The sequence below is a fragment of the Gopherus flavomarginatus genome, chromosome 9 (genome assembly GCF_025201925.1).
Source record: "Gopherus flavomarginatus isolate rGopFla2 chromosome 9, rGopFla2.mat.asm, whole genome shotgun sequence".
Taxonomy (NCBI): domain Eukaryota; kingdom Metazoa; phylum Chordata; order Testudines; family Testudinidae; genus Gopherus; species Gopherus flavomarginatus.
Window position 1 is genome coordinate 75,053 of NC_066625.1, and position 20,202 is coordinate 95,254.

The 20,202-nt window shown below is 40.4% G+C and overlaps 1 protein-coding gene across 7 annotated transcripts in view; it reads right to left on the reverse strand.

Annotated features, from left to right (window-relative positions):
- Nucleotides 1–20,202, reverse strand: part of UNKL (unk like zinc finger) — a 147,270-nt gene that overhangs the window by 62,345 nt on the left and 64,723 nt on the right. For 6 of the 7 annotated variants that reach the window (XR_007776295.1, XR_007776294.1, XM_050967630.1 and 3 more), the window contains exons 9-10: nt 4,811–4,999; nt 1,034–1,096 (exon numbers count right to left, since the gene is read on the reverse strand). Coding sequence is in view for 5 of the 7 variants with exons in the window: in XM_050967630.1 (XP_050823587.1) it covers nt 1,034–1,096; nt 4,811–4,999 (252 nt within the window). In the remaining 2 variants the exon portion in view is untranslated. The remainder of the gene's footprint in view (nt 1–1,033; nt 1,097–4,810; nt 5,000–20,202) is intronic. The other variant, XM_050967631.1, reaches the window with a different exon arrangement.

Consider the following 20,202-nt stretch of genomic DNA (forward strand, 5'->3'; position numbering starts at 1 on the left):
TATTGATATAACTAATGACTCCCTTCTCCTGTCTTGGCTTTAGACTTTCTGATTCTTCTATCACTTCATGACCCCTCCTTAAGTGTCTGTTTAAGTGGCCTCTCCTTCTCTCAGCTCCTGTTCTCCAGACCTTTGTCATTTTTTTCTGTTCTTAGGACCCTTATCAATTTTTCCATCTGAGCTCTCCCCTTGATATGGTCTCACATCTCCACCTGGATGCCCCCACTGCTAGCAGAAATTCAGATTGTTCAGAAGTAACCACCTCCTCTTCCTTTCTGAATCCTCCCTCCACACTCTCCTATCTCCATGACTATCGAAGATTCCATCAGCCTTCTAGTTCCACAGGTGTGAAAGCTGGCTGAATTTTCAACTCTCATATAGAGGCAGTGCTACCTCTAATTCCAGCTGGTTTTAGCTCCACAATAACTCCAAAATCCGCCCACTCCTCTCCTTTATCACCAGGGCTCTTGCCCAGATCCTGTCTTTTTGCCAAGACTACTGATCCATTCCAAACTTCAATTCATCCAAAACTCTACTGTGAAAATCCTCTATCTCACACAAGCAATGACCACATAACCCTCTAAAAATCCCTTCACTGGCTCTAGATCATATCCCAAAACAAATAATGGGTTTTCTCCTTACTATCTTCAAGGTCTTCAATAACCTAGTTGCCTCTCCCTACTTATCTGTCCTTCTCTCCTCTGGAGTCCACAACGCCTTCTGTGTTCAGCCCAAACTTCTCATTCATTCCTTGTCTCCCCCTCTCAAATCCCACTTCCTCAAGAAGTCTCATAAAATTACACAGTCCCACCAGTTTAAAAGACAAACAACCAAACCAAAACCTGTGTAGCCTTCCAGACACATATTCTTGATCACATTGGCTCAGTTTTCCTCCCCCTCCTCCAACACTCCCCACAGTGTCCTGCATCTATTGTACTCTTTTTAGACTGTACTAATTCCAGACACATCTTTGGTGCTAGGTAGGTAAGTAACAAAAAAGGACACATATATAATACTCTTTCACTGACCATACCTGCTTATTGTCTTGTTCACTTATTTTCTGATAATTGTCGGCTGGCAGGCTTTTCTGTTTCATCTGGAAAAAAGAAAAACCTCGGTCAAATGTCAGCTTAATGAGTGGATGTTACTATAAATACTTAGTGCAGGGCTGGCAGCAGCTATGTCCTACTATCTGGAACAATCTGATCACAACTCTGCCATTTCAATCCTATAGAGAGTTAAGCGCTAGCTGTCTTGGATATGGTCCCTGCCTTAGCTGTTCCTAACACTGGGAGAGAACATGTGAAATTTTATCTTTCAAACTGATTCTACCGCCAGCTTTCTGGCCTCCAGCTTGACTGAATACCAATGGACAAGAGTGTTCCTGCCTGGCTAAGAATGGGTATCAGCTTTGGCCTGATTCAATAACTCTGCCATTCCCCCATCCACAGATGACTACCTCTCCTTCTCTCGCCTTTTTCTTATGTGTTTATCGATCTGTGTTTGGTTAAGGAAACCAATTTAACAAAACAACAGCTTTGTGAGCTGAAAACATTTTGGCTGCAGCCTATTTAATTGTGCCATCACAATCTTACTAACATTGTCATAAAGAACATATTAATATCACTATCACAATTTAAGCAAAGTGTAACAAACAAAGCTGATTTTGCAAGTTAAGTTGTCTTTGTGGGAAGCAAAAACAACATCAAAGAAATTCCATAGCCACACAGAAGTCCATGTTGTCATGGGCTTCTTCCAGAGGAGTTAAGCAGGCCAGCAGCAGGTATTAAGAAATTGGAGACTTTGGCAGGCTGAGGCTAGAGGGATAGACTCTGTTGTGGGGGAGGAGAAGCAAAAGGATTCAAGTCAGTGGAAGAGTGGGGAGAAATTGAACAAGCAAGGGCCAAGTTGTAGATTCCAAGGCCAGAAGGAAAAACTGTGGTCATCTAGTATGACCTCCTGTGTAACACAGGCTATAATTTCCCCAAAAATAATTCCTAGAGCATCACTTTTAGAAAAACATCCAATACTGAATTAAAAATGGTCAGTGATGGAGAATCCACAACCACCCTTGGTAAACTGTTCCAGTGTTTAATTACTCTCAGATTTAACAATGTATACCTTACTTCCTGTCTGAATTTGTATAGCTTCAACTTCCAGTCATTAAATTGTGTTATATCTTTCACTGCTAGATTGAAGAGACTATTGTTAAATATTTGCACCCTAGGTAGATATTTACAGACTGTAACCAAGTCGCCCCTTAATCTTCTCTTTGTTAAGCTAAATAGATTGAACTGTTTGAGTCTATCACTGTAAAATACGTTTTATAATGCTTTATCATTCTCATGGCTCTTTCTCTGAATCTTCTCTAATTTACAGCATCCTTCTTGAATTGTGAGCACCAGAATGGGACACTGTATTCCAGCAGCGGTCTCACCAGTATCAAACACAGAAGTAAAATAACCTCCCTATTCCTATTCGAGATTCCCCTGTTTATGCATCCCAGGATTGCATTAGCTCCTTTGGCCACAGTGTCATATTTAGAGCTCATATTCAGCTGATTATCCATCAATATCCCCATATCTTTTTCAGAGTCACCGCTTCCCAGGACTGAGTCTCCCATTCTGTAAATTCTAATGTATTGAAAGTGACAGAATGGCCAAGCAGAGCAATGGAGGATAGAGATAGATGGCTGATGCAGGAGATGATCAGAGGAAACTCAGAAATCAACAGAACTGATGCAGCATTGTTTAGTAAACACGAAGTTGAGCAAGTGGCTTTTTTGGTGAATGACAGAGCTGATCTAGGGCTGAACGTCAAGAGGCGGTGAGGGAAAGGAAAAGGAATGCTAACCCTGTTTGTTTTTTCAAAGTAACAAAGACTATGCAGAAACCCCTGGTAGACATCACATATCTGAACAAGCTTAACACATAATCAAGTGGGTTTGGTTGCTGGAGAGTAGGTTTCTTATGTGCATTTGATAAATGACAGCTATACAGTTAGATAACCTTCTGTCAACAATGACATTTCCTTTGTTATGAGTTTTTCCACTGTTAACCTGTTCTATTCCTGACAATGCTTCATGTAAGAATCAAAGCATCTTTTTGCTAAATAAAACTTTATTCATTATAAATAAGTTGGTCTGCTGGACATTTACATCAAGGTTGTGCACTGAGTAACAATGTGTACTTTGATGGTAGAATGTGTTGGTAGGGGGCAGTACTCAACAGCACTGGGGCTCATTTCCAGTTTACGTCTTATGTTCCTAAAAAGCTCATGGTTCAGGGTTTCAGCCAACCACCTGGCAGAGTCAGGAAAGGATTTCTGCTTCCCTTCTTCCCCTCACATTTAAAAAAAAACAAACCCCTTCAGCTGAAGCATCAGGGATGGCTATGGTTGAAGACGGGGACATCAGATAGGGAGGGCTGGGGCCCTGAGGCAACACCAAACATTCTCTCTCCCAGGTGCTTGGCTGGTTCTTGCTCTCATCTCAGGGTCTAACTGATGTGGGGTTGGGAAAAAATTTCCCCTCATGTTGAAGTGGCAGTGACCATGGGGGTTTTTCACCTTTCTCTGCAGCGTGTGGGTACAGATCACTTGCTAGGATTATCTGGGTATATCTCAATCTTTTCCCTATCATTGTGGGAACCTTGAGCACCGCTGCACCTCAGTCCCTCCTATTCCCTCCTGTGGCACATAATAATTTAGTCTCCTGAGGGGTATAATAGTTTGATATAATTTTGATTGTTGGGTTTAGCATCTGGGTGCTGGATGGTATTGGTGGAGGTCAGACTGGATGATCTGGTGATACCTTCTGGCCTTGAACTAGGGTGATGAGACATCCCAATAAAATCGGGACCATCCCGATATTTAGATGTTTGTCCCCCAAAGACTGGTCGAGACACAATTTGTCCCGATATTTCGCTCCGCCGGCAGCACTCTGCTTTTTTTTCCCTCCCCCTCACCATGTGTCCCGATATTTTCTTCCTCTCATTTGGTCACCCTACTTTGAACACTATGACTATTTATAGTACAGCAGATCTAATTTCTACTGAAGTCAATGGGTGTCTTTCCATTGATTTTAACAGGAGCAGGATCAACCCTCTAATGAGTAATATTTTGTAGCAAAAATGAGTCCTTGATAGGAAGTTCTCAATTAAGTAAAAAACACAAACTGATTGTTTTAAAGCCTACAAGGCAACTTGTGCACTAATCTAATGGTGTAATAAATCAGATACTACATTGCATCCGACGATGTCGGTATTCACCCACGAAAGCTCATGGTCCAACACGGTTGTTAATCTATAAGGTGCCACAGAACTCTTTGCCGATACTACATTTAGTTCATAATAAACATCTACCTAAAACATGTGCTTTAATTTCATCTAATACATTTGCTTGTTAACTTTTTAACCAAACTGAGGACTTCGTAAATGGAAAAACTCCAAAAAATTCCAAAAATTCTAAAATCTAGAATAAATTAAAAAACCAAAAACAACTTAAACTGAATATATTTGAAGAATATATTTAGGTCTGTTTTAAAGACAAAATGGAGTTGGAAAAATTTTCCGCTCTTACATTTGGAATTGTGCTCTGTAAACATTTTAACACTTTTACACAACAAGCTGCTAAAAACTAAAGCATGTATTAGCAAAAATGCCATCTCAAAGTGCTGGGGGAGGGAGGAGGAAGGGGGTGTTAAGAAATCAAAATGCATTTAAGAGAGTTGAGGGATATAAAAGAAAGGTTTTCTGTAGGCTCTAATTTCATCTATCTCAAGATTTTATTTGTACTTCTAGTATTTACATACCTGATCCTCTCGTTCAAAACCTGGTGCTTTTGGGTAGCTAGAATTTGGTGAAGACACACCTGATGGGCTACACTCGGAACACAAAGCACCATTTGCTAATGATCTTTGCCTACAAAGGGGTCCAATAGGCGATAATGAGCTACAGCTACCAGAGCTTGACATTACTGTTGGACTTGAGGCACAGGAAATCTGTAGGAGAGAGAAAATAGGATCTGTCCAATATGCTCTACTCTACTCCACTCCATTTGTCCAATATGCTCTACTCTACTCCATACACCTACTTATACAAATACATACACATATGCATATGCATGTTTAAATGGCAAAACCTATACTAATGCAACATTATTTTTCAAAGTTGGAAAATTCACAGTAATGGTTCCAAAGGCAAACATTCACACAATGCACAATTAACCTGTGGAACTCATTGCCACAGAATGGTGCAATGACCAAAGTATAACTGAGATGAATAGAGAACTAGACAAGTTCATGGAGGCTAGGTTCATCAATAGCTATCAACCAAGATGGTCAAGAATATAATCCCATGCTTGGGGTAACGCTAAACCTCTGACTGCCAGAAGCTAGAGGTGAAGATAGGATTGGAACTCTCCAGAATTGTCCTATTCTGTGTACTACCCCCAAGTCTGACCCAATATGGCAGTTCTTACATTCATACAGACCAGGGGTGGGCAAACATTTTGGTCTGAGGGCCACATCTGGGTATGGAAATAGTATGGTGGGCCATGAATGCTCATGAAATTAACAATTCAGAGGGGGGCTCTATAAGGGATGTTACCCAAGCGGGGGAGGGACTCTATAAGGGATGTTACTGAAGTGGGAGGAGAGGGACTCATGGGGTGTGTCGCAGGGGGGGTGCTCTACAGGGACGGTACCAGGGACTCCTAGAGGCCCTGCTGGCAGTGACACCAAGACGGCTGTACCACGCCCCCTAGCTGGGACAAGTGAGGTCCCTGGGCAGTTTCGAAAGTCTAGAGGGTGGTATCCTGTGATGCAGCTGGCCTTGATCATTGGTTAGTTTGGGTGGAGGCTGGTGCGAGAAGGCTGGCACTTCAGGGATAAGGCACACTGCCATGTAGGAGCAGGGTTCCAATCCCAGAAACAGCGGGATGAAGTCTGGGTAAGCGGTGCTGGTCGCACCTGCACAGTATGGCTCTGAGTGCAGGAAGATGGTGCTCATCAATGAGTTGTGAGTCAGGAGCTGGGGAGCACCGGGTGGGCGGAGCGGGGCAAGCTCCCGACCCTGCTCCCCAGCGGGAGCTCGAGGGCCATATTAAAAGGTCTGACAGGCCGGAAGTAGCCTGCGGGCCTAGGCTGTCCATCCCCGATATAGACCAAAGCCTCCACTGGTGAAAATCAAAGACTCAATTAAAATCAATGATCTGGCTGAAGATCTGGCCCTACAATTCTGCCTTTTTTGGTGAAAAATTCAGCCCAGACATTTCTCTATCTGGCAAATGAACAGGTGAGACTATGAACCAATTTCAGCCCTGTCATATGCACATACAACTCCCATTGAAGTCAATGTTATAACTACTATCATAACCCTAACTGTATTTCTTCAAACAGTAATTCAAAACTCATATAGTAGGAGCAAACTCAATCCTTCCAAGACTCCACTGACTTCAGAATTGTGTTTGCTTACACTAGGGTTGAATTTGGTCCTATGTTGTTATTTCAATAAGTACAGAAACACTCTCAGAGGGATAATTGCACTCAGTGCATACTTGTTTACAAAAAAAAGGACATTATCCTCTTGCAATATACAGATGTCTACTCCTTTACAACTATTTTCCCATCTACTTTAAAAAAAAAAAAAAAAACCACAAGCATCACATCCTCAACAAGGAATGTTTACTAAGACATATGCCAAGTCTGAATTCTTAAAATGACATTGCTTGAAGTAGCTCACTGGAAAAAAAGGATATGTAATTTGTCAAATTAATGAATGGCTATTTTCAACATTCAGGAAACTTGGAAAACAACCTCATGAAATTTAAATAAACTGTCACAAAAATTTTACTATTAGCATAGGAAGAAGTACAAGACATTTCATTCCTAATGGTAGTTTTTCTAGAAAGTTAAAAACTCCTTAAAACAAGGGCTTCACACAAAAGTGTACCCTCAACCATAATTGTAGCAATGCTATATTTTTAATCTTACCAAAACACCTGGACTCTCAAGAAAATGACTGACTATTTTGTCAACAACATTACTTTTATAACAAAGTAAAGGCAAAAACATAGCATGAATCCAATTCTATTTCATTTTGGCCAATGGACATTACTTTTTATACACATGCACTAACAAATTAGCATGATGGTTTAGGTCAGGGGTCTCAAACTCAATTTGCCTTACGGCCAGTACCAGACCTCAAATCCTCCCAGTGAGCCAATAATGTCACTGAAGATGGTGTTCAGAAAAGAAAACATTTATACTGTATTTTTTATTTCAAAATTCTTAGAAATAATAAAACTGTCATACAACTACACAATTCTTCACCTCTCAGAGAGTTTTTAGTGTTGGCCAGCCACCTGACAATGTTTCAGTTCTGTCAGTACGTTAATGTTTGGCCTCAGTGACTGAGCAGTTGAAACCTTCGGGATTGTAGCAAGGTGTGCATCAGACAGTTGTGTTCAGTATTTTGAGTTGTATTCATCATGGGAAAAAAGTGTTGCTGCTTCTATGGCTGATTCTGCCCAGCAACTAATGATGCTGCCTCCATGGCTGACTCTGCCCAGCAACTAGTGATGATATGTCAGTCCCTCTCCTCCAGCCAATGGAAGCTGCGGGAGGCGGCACCTGTAGTTGAGAGTGCTGGCAGTGTATCTGACTGCGTCCCTTCTCTGAGGGGCACAGTGGGGAGGGTCTCCTGCAGCATATGGCCTGCGTGCGGGGACTTTAAGACCCCTGGTTTAGGTAAAACAGACTACACACTGGAGCAGGGAAATGCTCTTCTTCTTTTTAATATTTTTAAAAGATTAAGATAAATATTTAATAAAGTCTATGCAATAGACATGAAAGTGATTATGGTAAAGTTATTCAGACATGAAAGATGCATTGGTTTTATGTACTATTTAATAACTATTCTTGTGTGTACTCCCTTATAAACAACAAATCATGCCAAACATACATGACAGCTTTTTGTGGAATAGATTTACAAAAGCTAGTGGAGAAAAAGAAAAATGGTAGATGTAGCTTTTGAAAGAGTATCTTATTTGAAAAATTAATTAAAATTGAGGGATAAAAAACTTTTATGTGGACTGAAAAATGGCTGAAGAATTGCAAACAAATAGTAAAAATAAACAGTGATATATCACAAGCTAAGGGGCAGCAATGTACTAGGTATGATTGGGAGAACTGCCATAAGCACCAGCCTTATTAGACATCTTAAGTAAGGACCAGAAAGATGGTGAATAAAGAGCATGTTAATGAAATCTACTGCAAGTACTAACCTGAGAGGGAGCTGCGAACACAAGTGAAGATGGAAGTGATACCAAGGGATGAAACGATGCAAAAAACATGGAAAGACTCCACGTACAGACCTTCACCTTTCTGTGTCAGAGAAGGTGGGAGAATGCTATATCTGGCGCTGCCCTGTTCCCCCACCCACCTCTGACCCTGCAAAGAATCTCCACAGGATCTAGGAATCCATGCACAGAGTAAGAATAGGGGGTAAGGATGAACACACCTCAGCCTTGTCATTAATCTGCTCAAAAGCTAATGTAGCTTTGCGACTGCAATAATTTTTTTTCTGCCCCTTCCCAGCTGTGAACCCCCTTTTCACTGAAATTTCAGAGCACACACCAGCAAAGGAAGCTCTGGCAACTCACTCTATGATATCTCTAATGCCCATGTGCCTAAGGGGGAACTAAGGAGCCACAGAGCTACAAGAGGAGTCTGGCCTCATTAGTCCCAAGGTGGAGGTTTTCTGTTTTTTGTTTTTAACTTCTTTGTAAAGCTCCATGTGAATGTATGGTGCTATGTAAACTTTGAACAACCACCACCATCATCATCAATCACTACAGGCAAAATCATGAAATCCTTACTCAAGATTTATTCAGGCAGAATTCCTATTGAAATCAATGAGTAAGGATGTCATGATCTGGCCATGATGTTAATGTTACAGCATCCAACCCTTATTCCTTCAGATGCCACTTCTTGTAACTCCAAAAAGTTTCTTTACTGAGACTGCCCTTGTACAAAGACAGTATTATTTACATTTGTTACATCCTTGAGCTTTAACATGTTAACATTTTTGTATAACAGTGAGAAATTGGAAAAATTAAGGATGACTGTCTCAGGACAAGAAGTGGGCTGTTCTCAAGTAGTTCTGTAGTTTATAAATGTGTGGTACAGTATTCAGTCCCACCTTAAAAGATTGTAAAAACAACTGAGAGTAACTTGATTATAATTAAGGCTCTGTGCTTGCCACAGAGATCACAGAAGTCACTGATTCTGTGACTTTCCGTGACTTTTGCAGAAGTCCATGTGGCTGGCCCGGGAGCCTCCTGAGCAGCTCAGGCAGCCCCTGGGCCAGTCGCACACGCTGCTGCTGGGACAGTCTCGGGCCCTCCCGTGGCAAGAGTTTGGTTGTGGGGGGTCTCAGGGCTGGGGATTGGGGTGCACGGCAGTGCTTACCTGGGGGGGGCTCCCCAGAAGGGCGACAGGAACTCCCCTCCCTCAGCTCCTAGCTCCAACTGCTGCCTCTGCCCGCAGGCACTGCCCCCGCAGGGCCTACTGGCCACAGTTTCCAGCCAATGGGAGCTGCAGAACCAGGGCTTGGGGCAGAGTGGAGACAGCACATGGAGCTAGGAGCTGAAGGTTGCCACTTCCCAGGAGCCAGGTAGGGAACCTGCCCCTGCCTGCCCCCACCCAGCACCCGTGCGCACCCCCCCTTCCGGGCATCTGTGGTGCCCCCCAGGCCGCCCCTCTCCCCCCAGGTTTTAGTCAGGGGTATATAGTAAAAGTCATGGACAGGTCACGAGCCGTGAACTTTTGTTTACTGCCTGTGTCCTGTCCATGACTTCTATTAAAAATACTTGTGACTAACACAGCCTTAATTATAATCTACGAGTACCTATATACAGAGGGGGAAATTCTGATAGAGGGATGTTTTATCAAGCAAAAGGTATAATGAGACAATGGCTAGAAGCTGAAGCTAGACAAATTCAGGTTGCCAATAAAACACTCATTTTTAACTGAGGTTAATTAAGCATTGACCAATTTACCTAGCTTGTCATGGATTCTGCATAACTTGAATTCTTTAAATCAAGGCTGGAGTTCTTTATAAACGATATGCTGTAGTTCAACTAGAAGTTAAGGGATTAATGTGGGAATTACTGGATGAAATTCTATGGCCCGTGTTACACAGATCAGATTAGATCATCATAATGTTTCCTCTCCTATGAATGGTGGCACACACACCTACACCTATAAATATTCAGAGGATGATACTTTGGAGTATGGCTCTGCTTTGAAAAGTGACCACTTAAAAATCCCATCTTTTTACTGAACTGATGTGCTCCCTGGTTGTAGTGAGCATTATATCTGATGATTTTAATGTTTTCTATTTTTCACTCCTGCAAGTTCTGCAGTCAACACGAAGAGGAGCAGGAGATGGATTCTTTTCTCTCCTGTGTATCATCAGGAGAATTGTTAATTAACTTCTCATTGTAGGTACAAAAACTGCCCATAATTATACCTGTGCATCCAAAAAGAAGGGTACACAGTCATAAAGTGGAAGCAGAATTCAGAATCTCTATTATTAATAATGATACATGAGCCGGAAAGAAATCCACATGAGTTTCAGATCCAGACTAAGTGGGAGAATAGGAAGTGAGAAAATCCATCTTTTTTACTTGTAAACTGAGCAAAATAGATATGAAGCATAACTGAAATAAACAGAACACCCTTAGAGGCTTTTTTCTTTAACGAAGTCACTTTTCTGGGGAGGACTTCATTTTAAATCACAAAGTAAAAAGGTGTGCTGCCCATGGCCAACGGATCTGAAAAATGTTCAAAAGTTTGTAATTGCAAAATCAAAATTCCTTCAAACAGGATCAAAGCACACAACTGTCATTCCACCATACACAAAGTCAAGTCTGAAGATTTAAATCACAAGATTTTTTAAGCGTATGTATTTGTGCACCAAAAAGCATAAAATTCTTGATGTCTACAGGACATCTTGTCATATTCTAGTAACTCACAAAACAAAGTAATACATTTTCTTCAAACTTTCCACATAAAATAATCCATAACCAAAAGAAGTCTCACCCCCAAATAGATTTTTTTGGACACAGTTTCAAATGACTGAAAATAGGAGTTTAGAAGAGAACTAACACCTCCAGAACAGTTGCTGCACTGTTAGTGTGATACTATAATGTTCTTAGAATGAATTAGCATTTGAACAGTCTTGCATAATCAGTTACCTGAGTAAAATTATAGGTTTTTTTCCTGCAGGACTTCATACAATTCCACTCCTATCTCTGCACTCCTTGCCTTTTGTTCTCCCTTTTACACCTGACATTTAACTTGGTTCATCTCACTTCTGAATTATCTTGTATTTCTTTCTCCCAAACATAACACTAAATCCTATTTAAAAGTACCCCTTGCACCTACAACAGTCTCTCACTTATTACATGCTCTCCTCCAAAGTTACTCATTTGGTTTATTCTTCACCCACCACTGTTCTCACACTACCTGCTTAATACTATACTACGTGCTCTCACACCTATCCATAGTTACATAAATAGTATATAATTATAGAATATTTTTAAAGGATCAGTAAAATCAAGAACAAAAACCTAAATCTGCTTCTTACCAAACACCACTACTATGGGCAGCATTTTCTTCTGTTTGTTTTCTAGTCTCCTGTCTTCTTTCCTACCATGTATGTAGAAGTAGTTCTATGTTATCTATCTGGTATGACTACAGCAGAAAGTCAGGAAACTTCTACTAAACTCAACAGTGATGGAATAAAACCAGAAATGCAACAGACTTCTCTGTTTCTCCTCCTTATACCTGTGTGACATTGTCTGCAAACACAGCTTCAAGTACTGTCTTTGTACTGATGACTCACATTTTTGCCTCTCTACTTGGGACCTGCCTCCCTTTGTTCAAGCCACTATGTCAGCATGTCTTTCAGACATCTTTGTCCAGTCTGTTAGGATATAGATATTCAGGCCTGTCTGCAAAGGCCTATACTTTAAGAATTTAGGTGTATTCTTATCACTTAGCTAGTTATAGAGGTATAAAAGAAAGAATCAAAAATCACTGTCTGTCTCTGTAATGGCCTTCTTTTACTGTGACAGGCTAAGGCCGTCAGCTAAGATGTAGTTAGGCAGCCATAAGCTGGGAAGTGATGGTCACATCCTCACATTCCAAACTAGTCACATTGAAATAAGGTGCTATTGGGCTATTAGGAATACAATCCTGTCCTGATATTCCTATCACTTCCAGAGGAAGGGTAGAGCCTAGAAGATGTAAAAGGAAACTTAGTTTAATAACATTCTGTCTGGCAAGAACTCACTTATCAATAGACACAACTGGAAAACCCTTATGTCTGTATAGATGTAGTTGTGAAATCCTCACTTCTGTATTGTTTTGTATGTTTATTTGCATGGTCTCTATCTGGTTCTGTAATTGTTTCTGTCTACTGTATAATTAATTTTGTTAGGCGTAAACCAATTAAGGTGGTGGGGTATAATTGGTTAAATAACCATATTACAATATGTTAGGATTGGTTAGTTAAATTTCACTAAAATGATTGGTTAAGGAATAGCTAAGCAAAATGCAGGTTTTACTATATAGTCTGCAGTCAATCAGGAGGGGGAGGGAAATGGGAGCAGGGACTGGGGATAGGGGAATTAAAATCATGTCTTGTTAAAGGGGAAAATAGGAACAGGGGATGGGAACAGGAACAGGAACACAGGCAAGGCTCTGTGGTGTCAGAGCTGGGAAGGGGGACACTAAGGAAGGAAACTGGAATCATGCTTGCTGGACGTTCACCCCAACAAACAGCGAATTGTCTGCACCTCTGGACTTCGGGTATTGTTGCTCTCTGTTCATGCGAGAAGGACCAGGGAAGTGAGAGGGTGAAGGAATAAGCCCCCTAACACAATCCCAACCTGAATGTCAAAATGGTCAAAACTAAGCTCTTGCTATTTCACCTCAAGTCCTCCATTCTTATCCTCTTTCTCAATCACAGCGGACAGCACCCTCACCTTGCTAATGATCCAAACCCCTGATCTCCGCTCCTCTCTTTTGCTCCACAAATACAGGCAGTGTCTAAATCTTGCCACTTCTCCTTTCACAACATCTTCAAGAACAAACATTTCCTCTCTGCTCTCACTGCCAAAATTTCATCCAAGATCATCTCACATTCTGTTTACTGTAATTTCCTCTTCTCTGGCTTTGGCACTTGGAACCTCACCTCTCTAAATCCATTCAGTATGCTACTTCTGAAAATCATCATTTTGGTCATTACGTGGACTACATGACCATTCAAGTCATAGAATCACAGAATATTAAGGTTGGAAGAGACCTCAGGAGGTCATCTAGTCCAACCCCCTGCTCAAAGCCCCTCCATTAGCTCCCCTTTCTATATCACTAGCTTCCTTCCTGTCCTTCTCTTCAAAGCCTTTCACAATTTAGTTCTACCCTGCATAACCATCCTAACATAATGCTGACATGCACCTTTGCACCACCAATCTTGATGATCTTCTGATCTGGTTTTCCCACAAACCCCTATGTGCTTTCTCCCAGGCTGTCCATTTGCCTGGAGAAAACTTCCCATCAAAATCTGCAAAGCCATCAGCCTTTGCTTCCTTTAGTTCCTTTCCTTAAGCTAACCTCTGCCAAAATGTTTACAGAAAACCACCATCTGATAATAGCTATAATGGTTAGGCAGATGAAAAGTTGTAATAAGCCAATTGATGGGAAAAACAAAAATATTTCACCCACTTATAACATTTTGTCTTTTAGGTTGCAAGTTCTCTGGGATAGGCCATTTCCTTCAATTTGTGTTTGTTCAGTGACCTGACCAGCACAATATGAGGGTGTGTATTTCTCACGCACATAATCAAATCCTTCCCCTGTGCTGCCTTTCTTTCAACAGCTCGGAGAGAGAGAGAAGAGTCTGTATTTTAAAGGGCCCAAGACTTCTTTACTTTCCCAGCATGTTTTCATATTTGCTGTAGAAAGAGCAACAGTTGGGCTTTCTTCTCCCTTCCCTCTAACACCAGCGTGACACAGCTAGCCTCTAGTGGCTTCATCATTTCTTCTGCTGAGCTAGCCTACTCCAACCCATGCCCCCAAGTTCACTGCTCTGGTAAAAGGACTAGACGTCTTAGGACATACTTATTTGTCCCCTCTCCCCACACACAACCTAACAAACAAGGGAAATAGTTCCTAGCTTGCTATCAACCAACATCTTGTTTTTCCTCAGAAATTTCTTATTTGCTAATTGACAATTATTCTGCATCACAGTATAGTTCAGATTATACCATCTTTGGAGCAGGGATCTTAGGTGCATGTGAAGATCCATAAACCCCTCTAGCATGACATTTTGTCATATTTAAAGTAAACATAGCAAATTTTCCATATGCTCTAAAATCTACAACAAAAATCAATGATTATGAAAATTAATTTGTTGATATGTTTATAGTATCTTCTACACACACACACACACACACACACACACACACACATTAGATGTTTTGAGGATTTTTTGTACAAGTTTTATTGTCGTGAATTGTAAAGTGACAGTAGAAGAAAACATGGACAGGCAAGGTGTAGTTTCCTGGTTAAAAAATAAAATAAAGTAAAATAAAAACCAGCCTTTTCTATTTTTTTACTTACAGCTGGATTTCTACTTAAAGAATGAGGGAATAGTGAACTAAACTAGAAATAATAGCACCAACATCATAGATCTGTATTTAAATAGGTTAGGGGTTTGTTACAGGAGTGGGTGGGTGAGATTCTGTGGCCTGCATTTTGCAGGAGGTCAGACTAGACGATCATAATGGTCCCTTTTGACCTTAAAGTCTATGATTCTATGAAATTTGTCTGCAATTTTGGAGGAAGAAACCCCCTCCTAAATCAATACATTTTCCTTGCTACTCGCTTTGCTACTAGCATCTGTCTCAAAAAGGTGTGCAATGAAATTGTTTTATCCTTTGAAGATACTCAAATAAAACATTAGATGGGTTATTTGCGTATTGCGCAGTTTTGTTAACCTATGAATGCTTGAAGGTCCACAACATAAGCCTGCAAAAATCAAAGTAAGAATTTTCCAGAACTCCTGCTCCATTGTCCCAGCTAACAGGTAAAAAATAATTTTAACAATACCAGTGATTCTCAAACTGTGGGTCAGGACCCGAAAGTGGGTCATGGCCCTATTTTAATGGGGTCACAGGGCTGGCGTTAAGACTTGCTGGAGCCCAGGGCTGAAGCCAAAGTCCGAGCCCCGCTGCCCAGGGCTGAAGCCCTCAAGCTTCAGCTCTCAAGCTTCAGCTTTGGACCCCCTTCTGGACAGCGGAGCTCAGATTTTGGCTTTGCCCATGGGCAATGGGGCTCATGCTTCAGCTTTGGCCCCACTGCCATCTTCAATCCCCCTTCCCATAGTCGTGTAGTAATTTTTGCTGTCAGAAGAAGGTCACAGTGTAATGAAGTTTGAGAAACCCTGAACTAGACTAAGTCCAGTAAGTGACAGATTAAAACTTGGTAAATTTTGACTTAGAAAGAGAACTGTATTAAATATTTAATCATTCTGAACATGTTCTTCTAGTTTTGGAATAAAAATATTTACATTAGTGTTACTGGCGCTCTGTCTTACAAGCCGTTTACTCAAGCTAGGTTGGCTCATGAATATGCCAGCCTAATTTCTTCCTTGAAGAAATTTTACCTAAGGAAGTTTCCATTTTATGGTTCTATTTTAAATACATCTCATATGTTGCAGAATAAAATATAAATATTTGCCTAATTTGTTTTCAATTTAAACGGTTCTTTACATCTCCTATTATTCCGAAGCACTTTACAGCTAATGGCCTTGACCGTGACTTGCACTAAATATATTCATAGATTTTAAGGCCAGAATGGACCTTTGTGGTCATCTAGGCTGACCTCCTACATAATACATGCCACAGAACTTCTCTGAATTAATTTGTGCTTCAAGTCCAATAGCTGTGATTAAACTAGAGCATATTTTCTAGAAAAAAAATCCCATCTTGATTTTAAAAAATTCAAGTGATATTCTACCACATTCTTGTTAAATCTTCCAATAATTAATTACCCTCATGTTAAAAATGTATGCCTTATTTCTAGCCTGAATTTGTCTAGCTTTAATTTTCAACTACTGGATCTTGTCATATCTTTGTCTGGAAGTCTGAAAGGCCCATTATCAAATTTCTGTTCCCCATGTAGATACTTACACACTAATCAAATTACCCCATAATCTTTTCTTTGATAAATGAAATAGATTTAGCTCTTGGAGTCTTTCACTGTAATTCATGTTTTTCAAAAAATGTTAATAATTCTCATGACTCTCTTCTGAACTGTCTCCAATTTATCAATATCCTTCTTTAACTGTGGACACCAGAACAGGACACAGTATTCCAGCAGCAGAATGTACATAGGTACAAAAACTGCACCTGCAGAGGTTTTCCAGACAAGTATCTAGGCACGTAGGAATAAGCATGAATTGTGTGTTGGCTTATCTTCTTCCCTATCCTCCCTCACAACAGAACAGGAGAGTGGTGAGTAAGTGGAAATGGTGGATCCGCAGCTACCCCTCACCTCCATCCATCAGGCCCACCAAAGGGGGCAATTGCCAAGGGGTCTGGATGATTTAAAAGGGCCAGGGGTGGGTCACGGGGCTCCCAAGAGCACCTGACTGCTCCAGGCCCTGTACTTTGGGGGGGCCCACCGGCTGGCGCGATTGGCCAGCGTGGTCAGTCCCAGAAATGACAGATTCATCACTTCCGCCCCATGCCCCACACACTCCTAGGGATGGCCCTGGCACCAGGAATTGCTGTCAGTGAGCCCGCCATCCGCAAACTCACTAGATAGGGCAGTTGAGCCAGTATGAGGGTGTCATATACCAACAAATAATTATTAATTCCCTATCATATCCCCTGTCCTCAAAGCAAGGCGAAACCAGGACAAGTATTGTGACATAGTGCTGTTTCTCTGAGCCACAATGCCTCCTGAGGCTAACTCTTGGGTTGGTACAGTCTGCCTACCACATCTTGCTCAGGACTGCTCCTAAAGTCACAATCCACACCTATATACACACAAAAAATCACTTCACCACTGGCATAAAGCAACTTCTGGGGTGGGTCCACAACAGTTAGGTGGATGCCTACCAAACAATACTTCCAGAGGGGGTGAGAGGTAGAGCAAGGGGAGAAATTTTAACTAAACCTGGCATCAACCTCTATTCTTATGAGAAATGCCATTGGATTTGTAATACTTATTTTTTACACAAAACCTTAATTCATAAGTTGTGGTTCAAAAGAATCAAATACAATAAGTTACATGTAACTAAATTTGCCCTACCCATGTGGTGGCAGTAGTCTCTATGTGATAAACTACATTGATAATGCATCGCTGGCTGCCTCAGATGAACTCGACTAACTTTGCTGTGACTTAATATTTCAAACTTCTGAGCAGCTTCAAACAAATGCCTTTAACTCAGAAATAATATGACCTTTCAACTTCCTTTCCTCCATATTAAAAAAACAAAAGCAAAAAACAAAATTAAATTAGCCCAAGGACTAGGACAGTAATTCATGCCTGGACTAGTAACACCTTTAAGGGCAGATGACCCTGACCCTAAGAGTTAGAAACAGGTACTTTATACCACTGCAAAGGAATTGATTCTTTTACTGATGGTGTAATGGACTTGCCCCTAGCACTGATAGATTATGGTGCATCTTAAAACCACATACAGAAAAAGAATTTTAGCAACATCTAAAAATTATTTATTCATTTGAATCTCTCTTTCATCATCTTTACATCCTATTAAGGGAACCTGGTTTTACAGATGGGATACAAAAAAATTTTACCAATATAAAAGATGGTAAAGGCCTTGTCTACAGAAACATTAGTTTGCGGCAAGCTGGGGTTTGAATTTACCCTGCATTAGCCTGCCACGGACTAACCGTTCATGTGTACCCTGCTGACGTGCATTAACAGTTCATTTATGAACTCTGACCTAGTCCCATTTAGTCCAATAAAAGATATTAACTAACCTATCTTCTGTCTGAAATATACTGGGAACGACAAGCCTATAAACAACGCTGCACAGTATATGAAGACAGCTTTGCAAGTTTATTCTTTAAAAAATATCTGGGAATTTTTCAGTATTTGTTTTGGTGGTGAACTTTAAAAGAAAGCAATATATGTGATAAAAAACTGATTTAAAACTCATGTATTAAATTTTCATGTGTACTATGAGTTAGTTGATGTCTAATATTCTTTACGGGATTCTTTGTTCAGAAAGGCTTTACTTCACTGAGTTTATCATATTCAGACAATATCATTTTATAGGTAAATTTGGAGAAGCCACATACTACAAGAACAGGATCTGGCGGCAATACCAACATTTGGAGGGCAAATTGGCTGAGATCAGGGAGATTTTCATGATGTGGTTTACAATAATCAACTGTATATTCCATTGTTAGATGTTACATATTTGACAAATTTTGCTCTGAGGATTTCTTCTTCCTGTGATGTAACAGAAAAGGCCAATCACATTTTCAGGTAATGCTGAAATGGTTGGCTTTCAAGCAGAGTCAAGCACATGGCACTGTTTTCCAGAATTAATCTTCAACCTCAAGAAACTTGGATTCATGGACTTTTATTCTGTAATTTTGTATTTTTATTTTGTGCATTCATCATCATGACTTCTTTATATCTTGCTTAAAATAAAGGACAAGAGAGGCACAAATGTGATTTTTCAAACAATGCTGATATCTACCTGGGTTTTAATATCTATTTTTTAAATGCCACAAAAGTTGGGAATATTTCAGTAAAAACTGATTTTGCTGAATATTAAACCTGTTTATGCTTTAACTATTTTTTATTTTCTTAGTCACTAAATTATATTGCCTAAAATTTACCAATAATTATTGCTGCTTTGTATTAAAGACTCTGTGTACCATCTATAGTGAATCAAGCTGACTGTATATTAATTGCCTGTTATTCCTCTTAATTTTATCTATTTGTTTATCCTTAGATTATGAGCTCCTCAGACCAAGGACCCTTTAAAGTGGTTGGAAAGAGCCTTGCATGTAGTGGGCACTACTGCAAACAAATATAAATTTTAAAAATGCAACCTTTAATTTTCATAAATACCTAATAATAAAAGATAGTTGCAAAACAAAATCTGTTCTAACCCTGAGTTCAATCATCACTTTCTGAGAAAGTTTCCTTTAGGGGCTAAAACTTTTCATGCTCAAAAAAGGTGGAAAACTGTATGAAAGTCAATCTGGTTTTGAGTTATCTGAGCCAGAATAAAAATACAATCCTGCCCCCCATTATCTTGATATATTACTTGAGTTAAAATAACTAAAGCAGCTAATTTTTTAAAGTTCAAACTTGGCCTGAGGCTTGTTCTTAGAGCAGCAGTTCTTTGCTAAATTTCAACATGTTTTAAGTTTTAAACTGGCCATACAGCATCACTCTGACAACTGGCCAACAGTTCCCCAGTACTATAAAAAAATCAAGTAGAGCAGAGTTTCTGACTACTACATATGGCTGCCAGAACTTAGACATTACTTGCCAATGTCATTGCCCTAGTGAGAAGTCAGGAGTGTTCTTCCACAACTGATTCACAGCTGGAAAGACATATTGGACAGGAAAGACCAAAGACAATGCTCTCCATGACCAAGAGCTCCAAATGAGAGCTAAAAACCATATCTGAACACCTCCACCATTCTCAGGTTCAGTCTTTCACAAGACAGCTGATTTACATGGTTGTTTGGGGCACATCACCTTTAAGGCTGCATAAACTTGAGCTAAGACTGACCAAAGTTATTCATATTTGAAAACTGCTCACTCAATGAAGTTTCCCTTGCTCTGGGGTTCACAATCCACAGTGAATTCCAGCCTCCAGACAGTTGCATCTGGGATGGGGATTGGAAGGATGACAGAACCTATAGGGGTACTGTGTTCCTGCCATATTAAATGTAAAGGGAAAAGTTCAAGACAAAAACCACCAAGACCTGCTGCCTTTTTCCTACATGTTCATCTGTAACCCCAACAATTCTTAAAATCTTCCCTGGTGTGGTGGCAGGAAAGCATTCTGAAGTGCAGAGCCCAAGCATATGGGAAATTTTTCAAGACATGGCTGAGGAGCAGGTTCCCAGGCT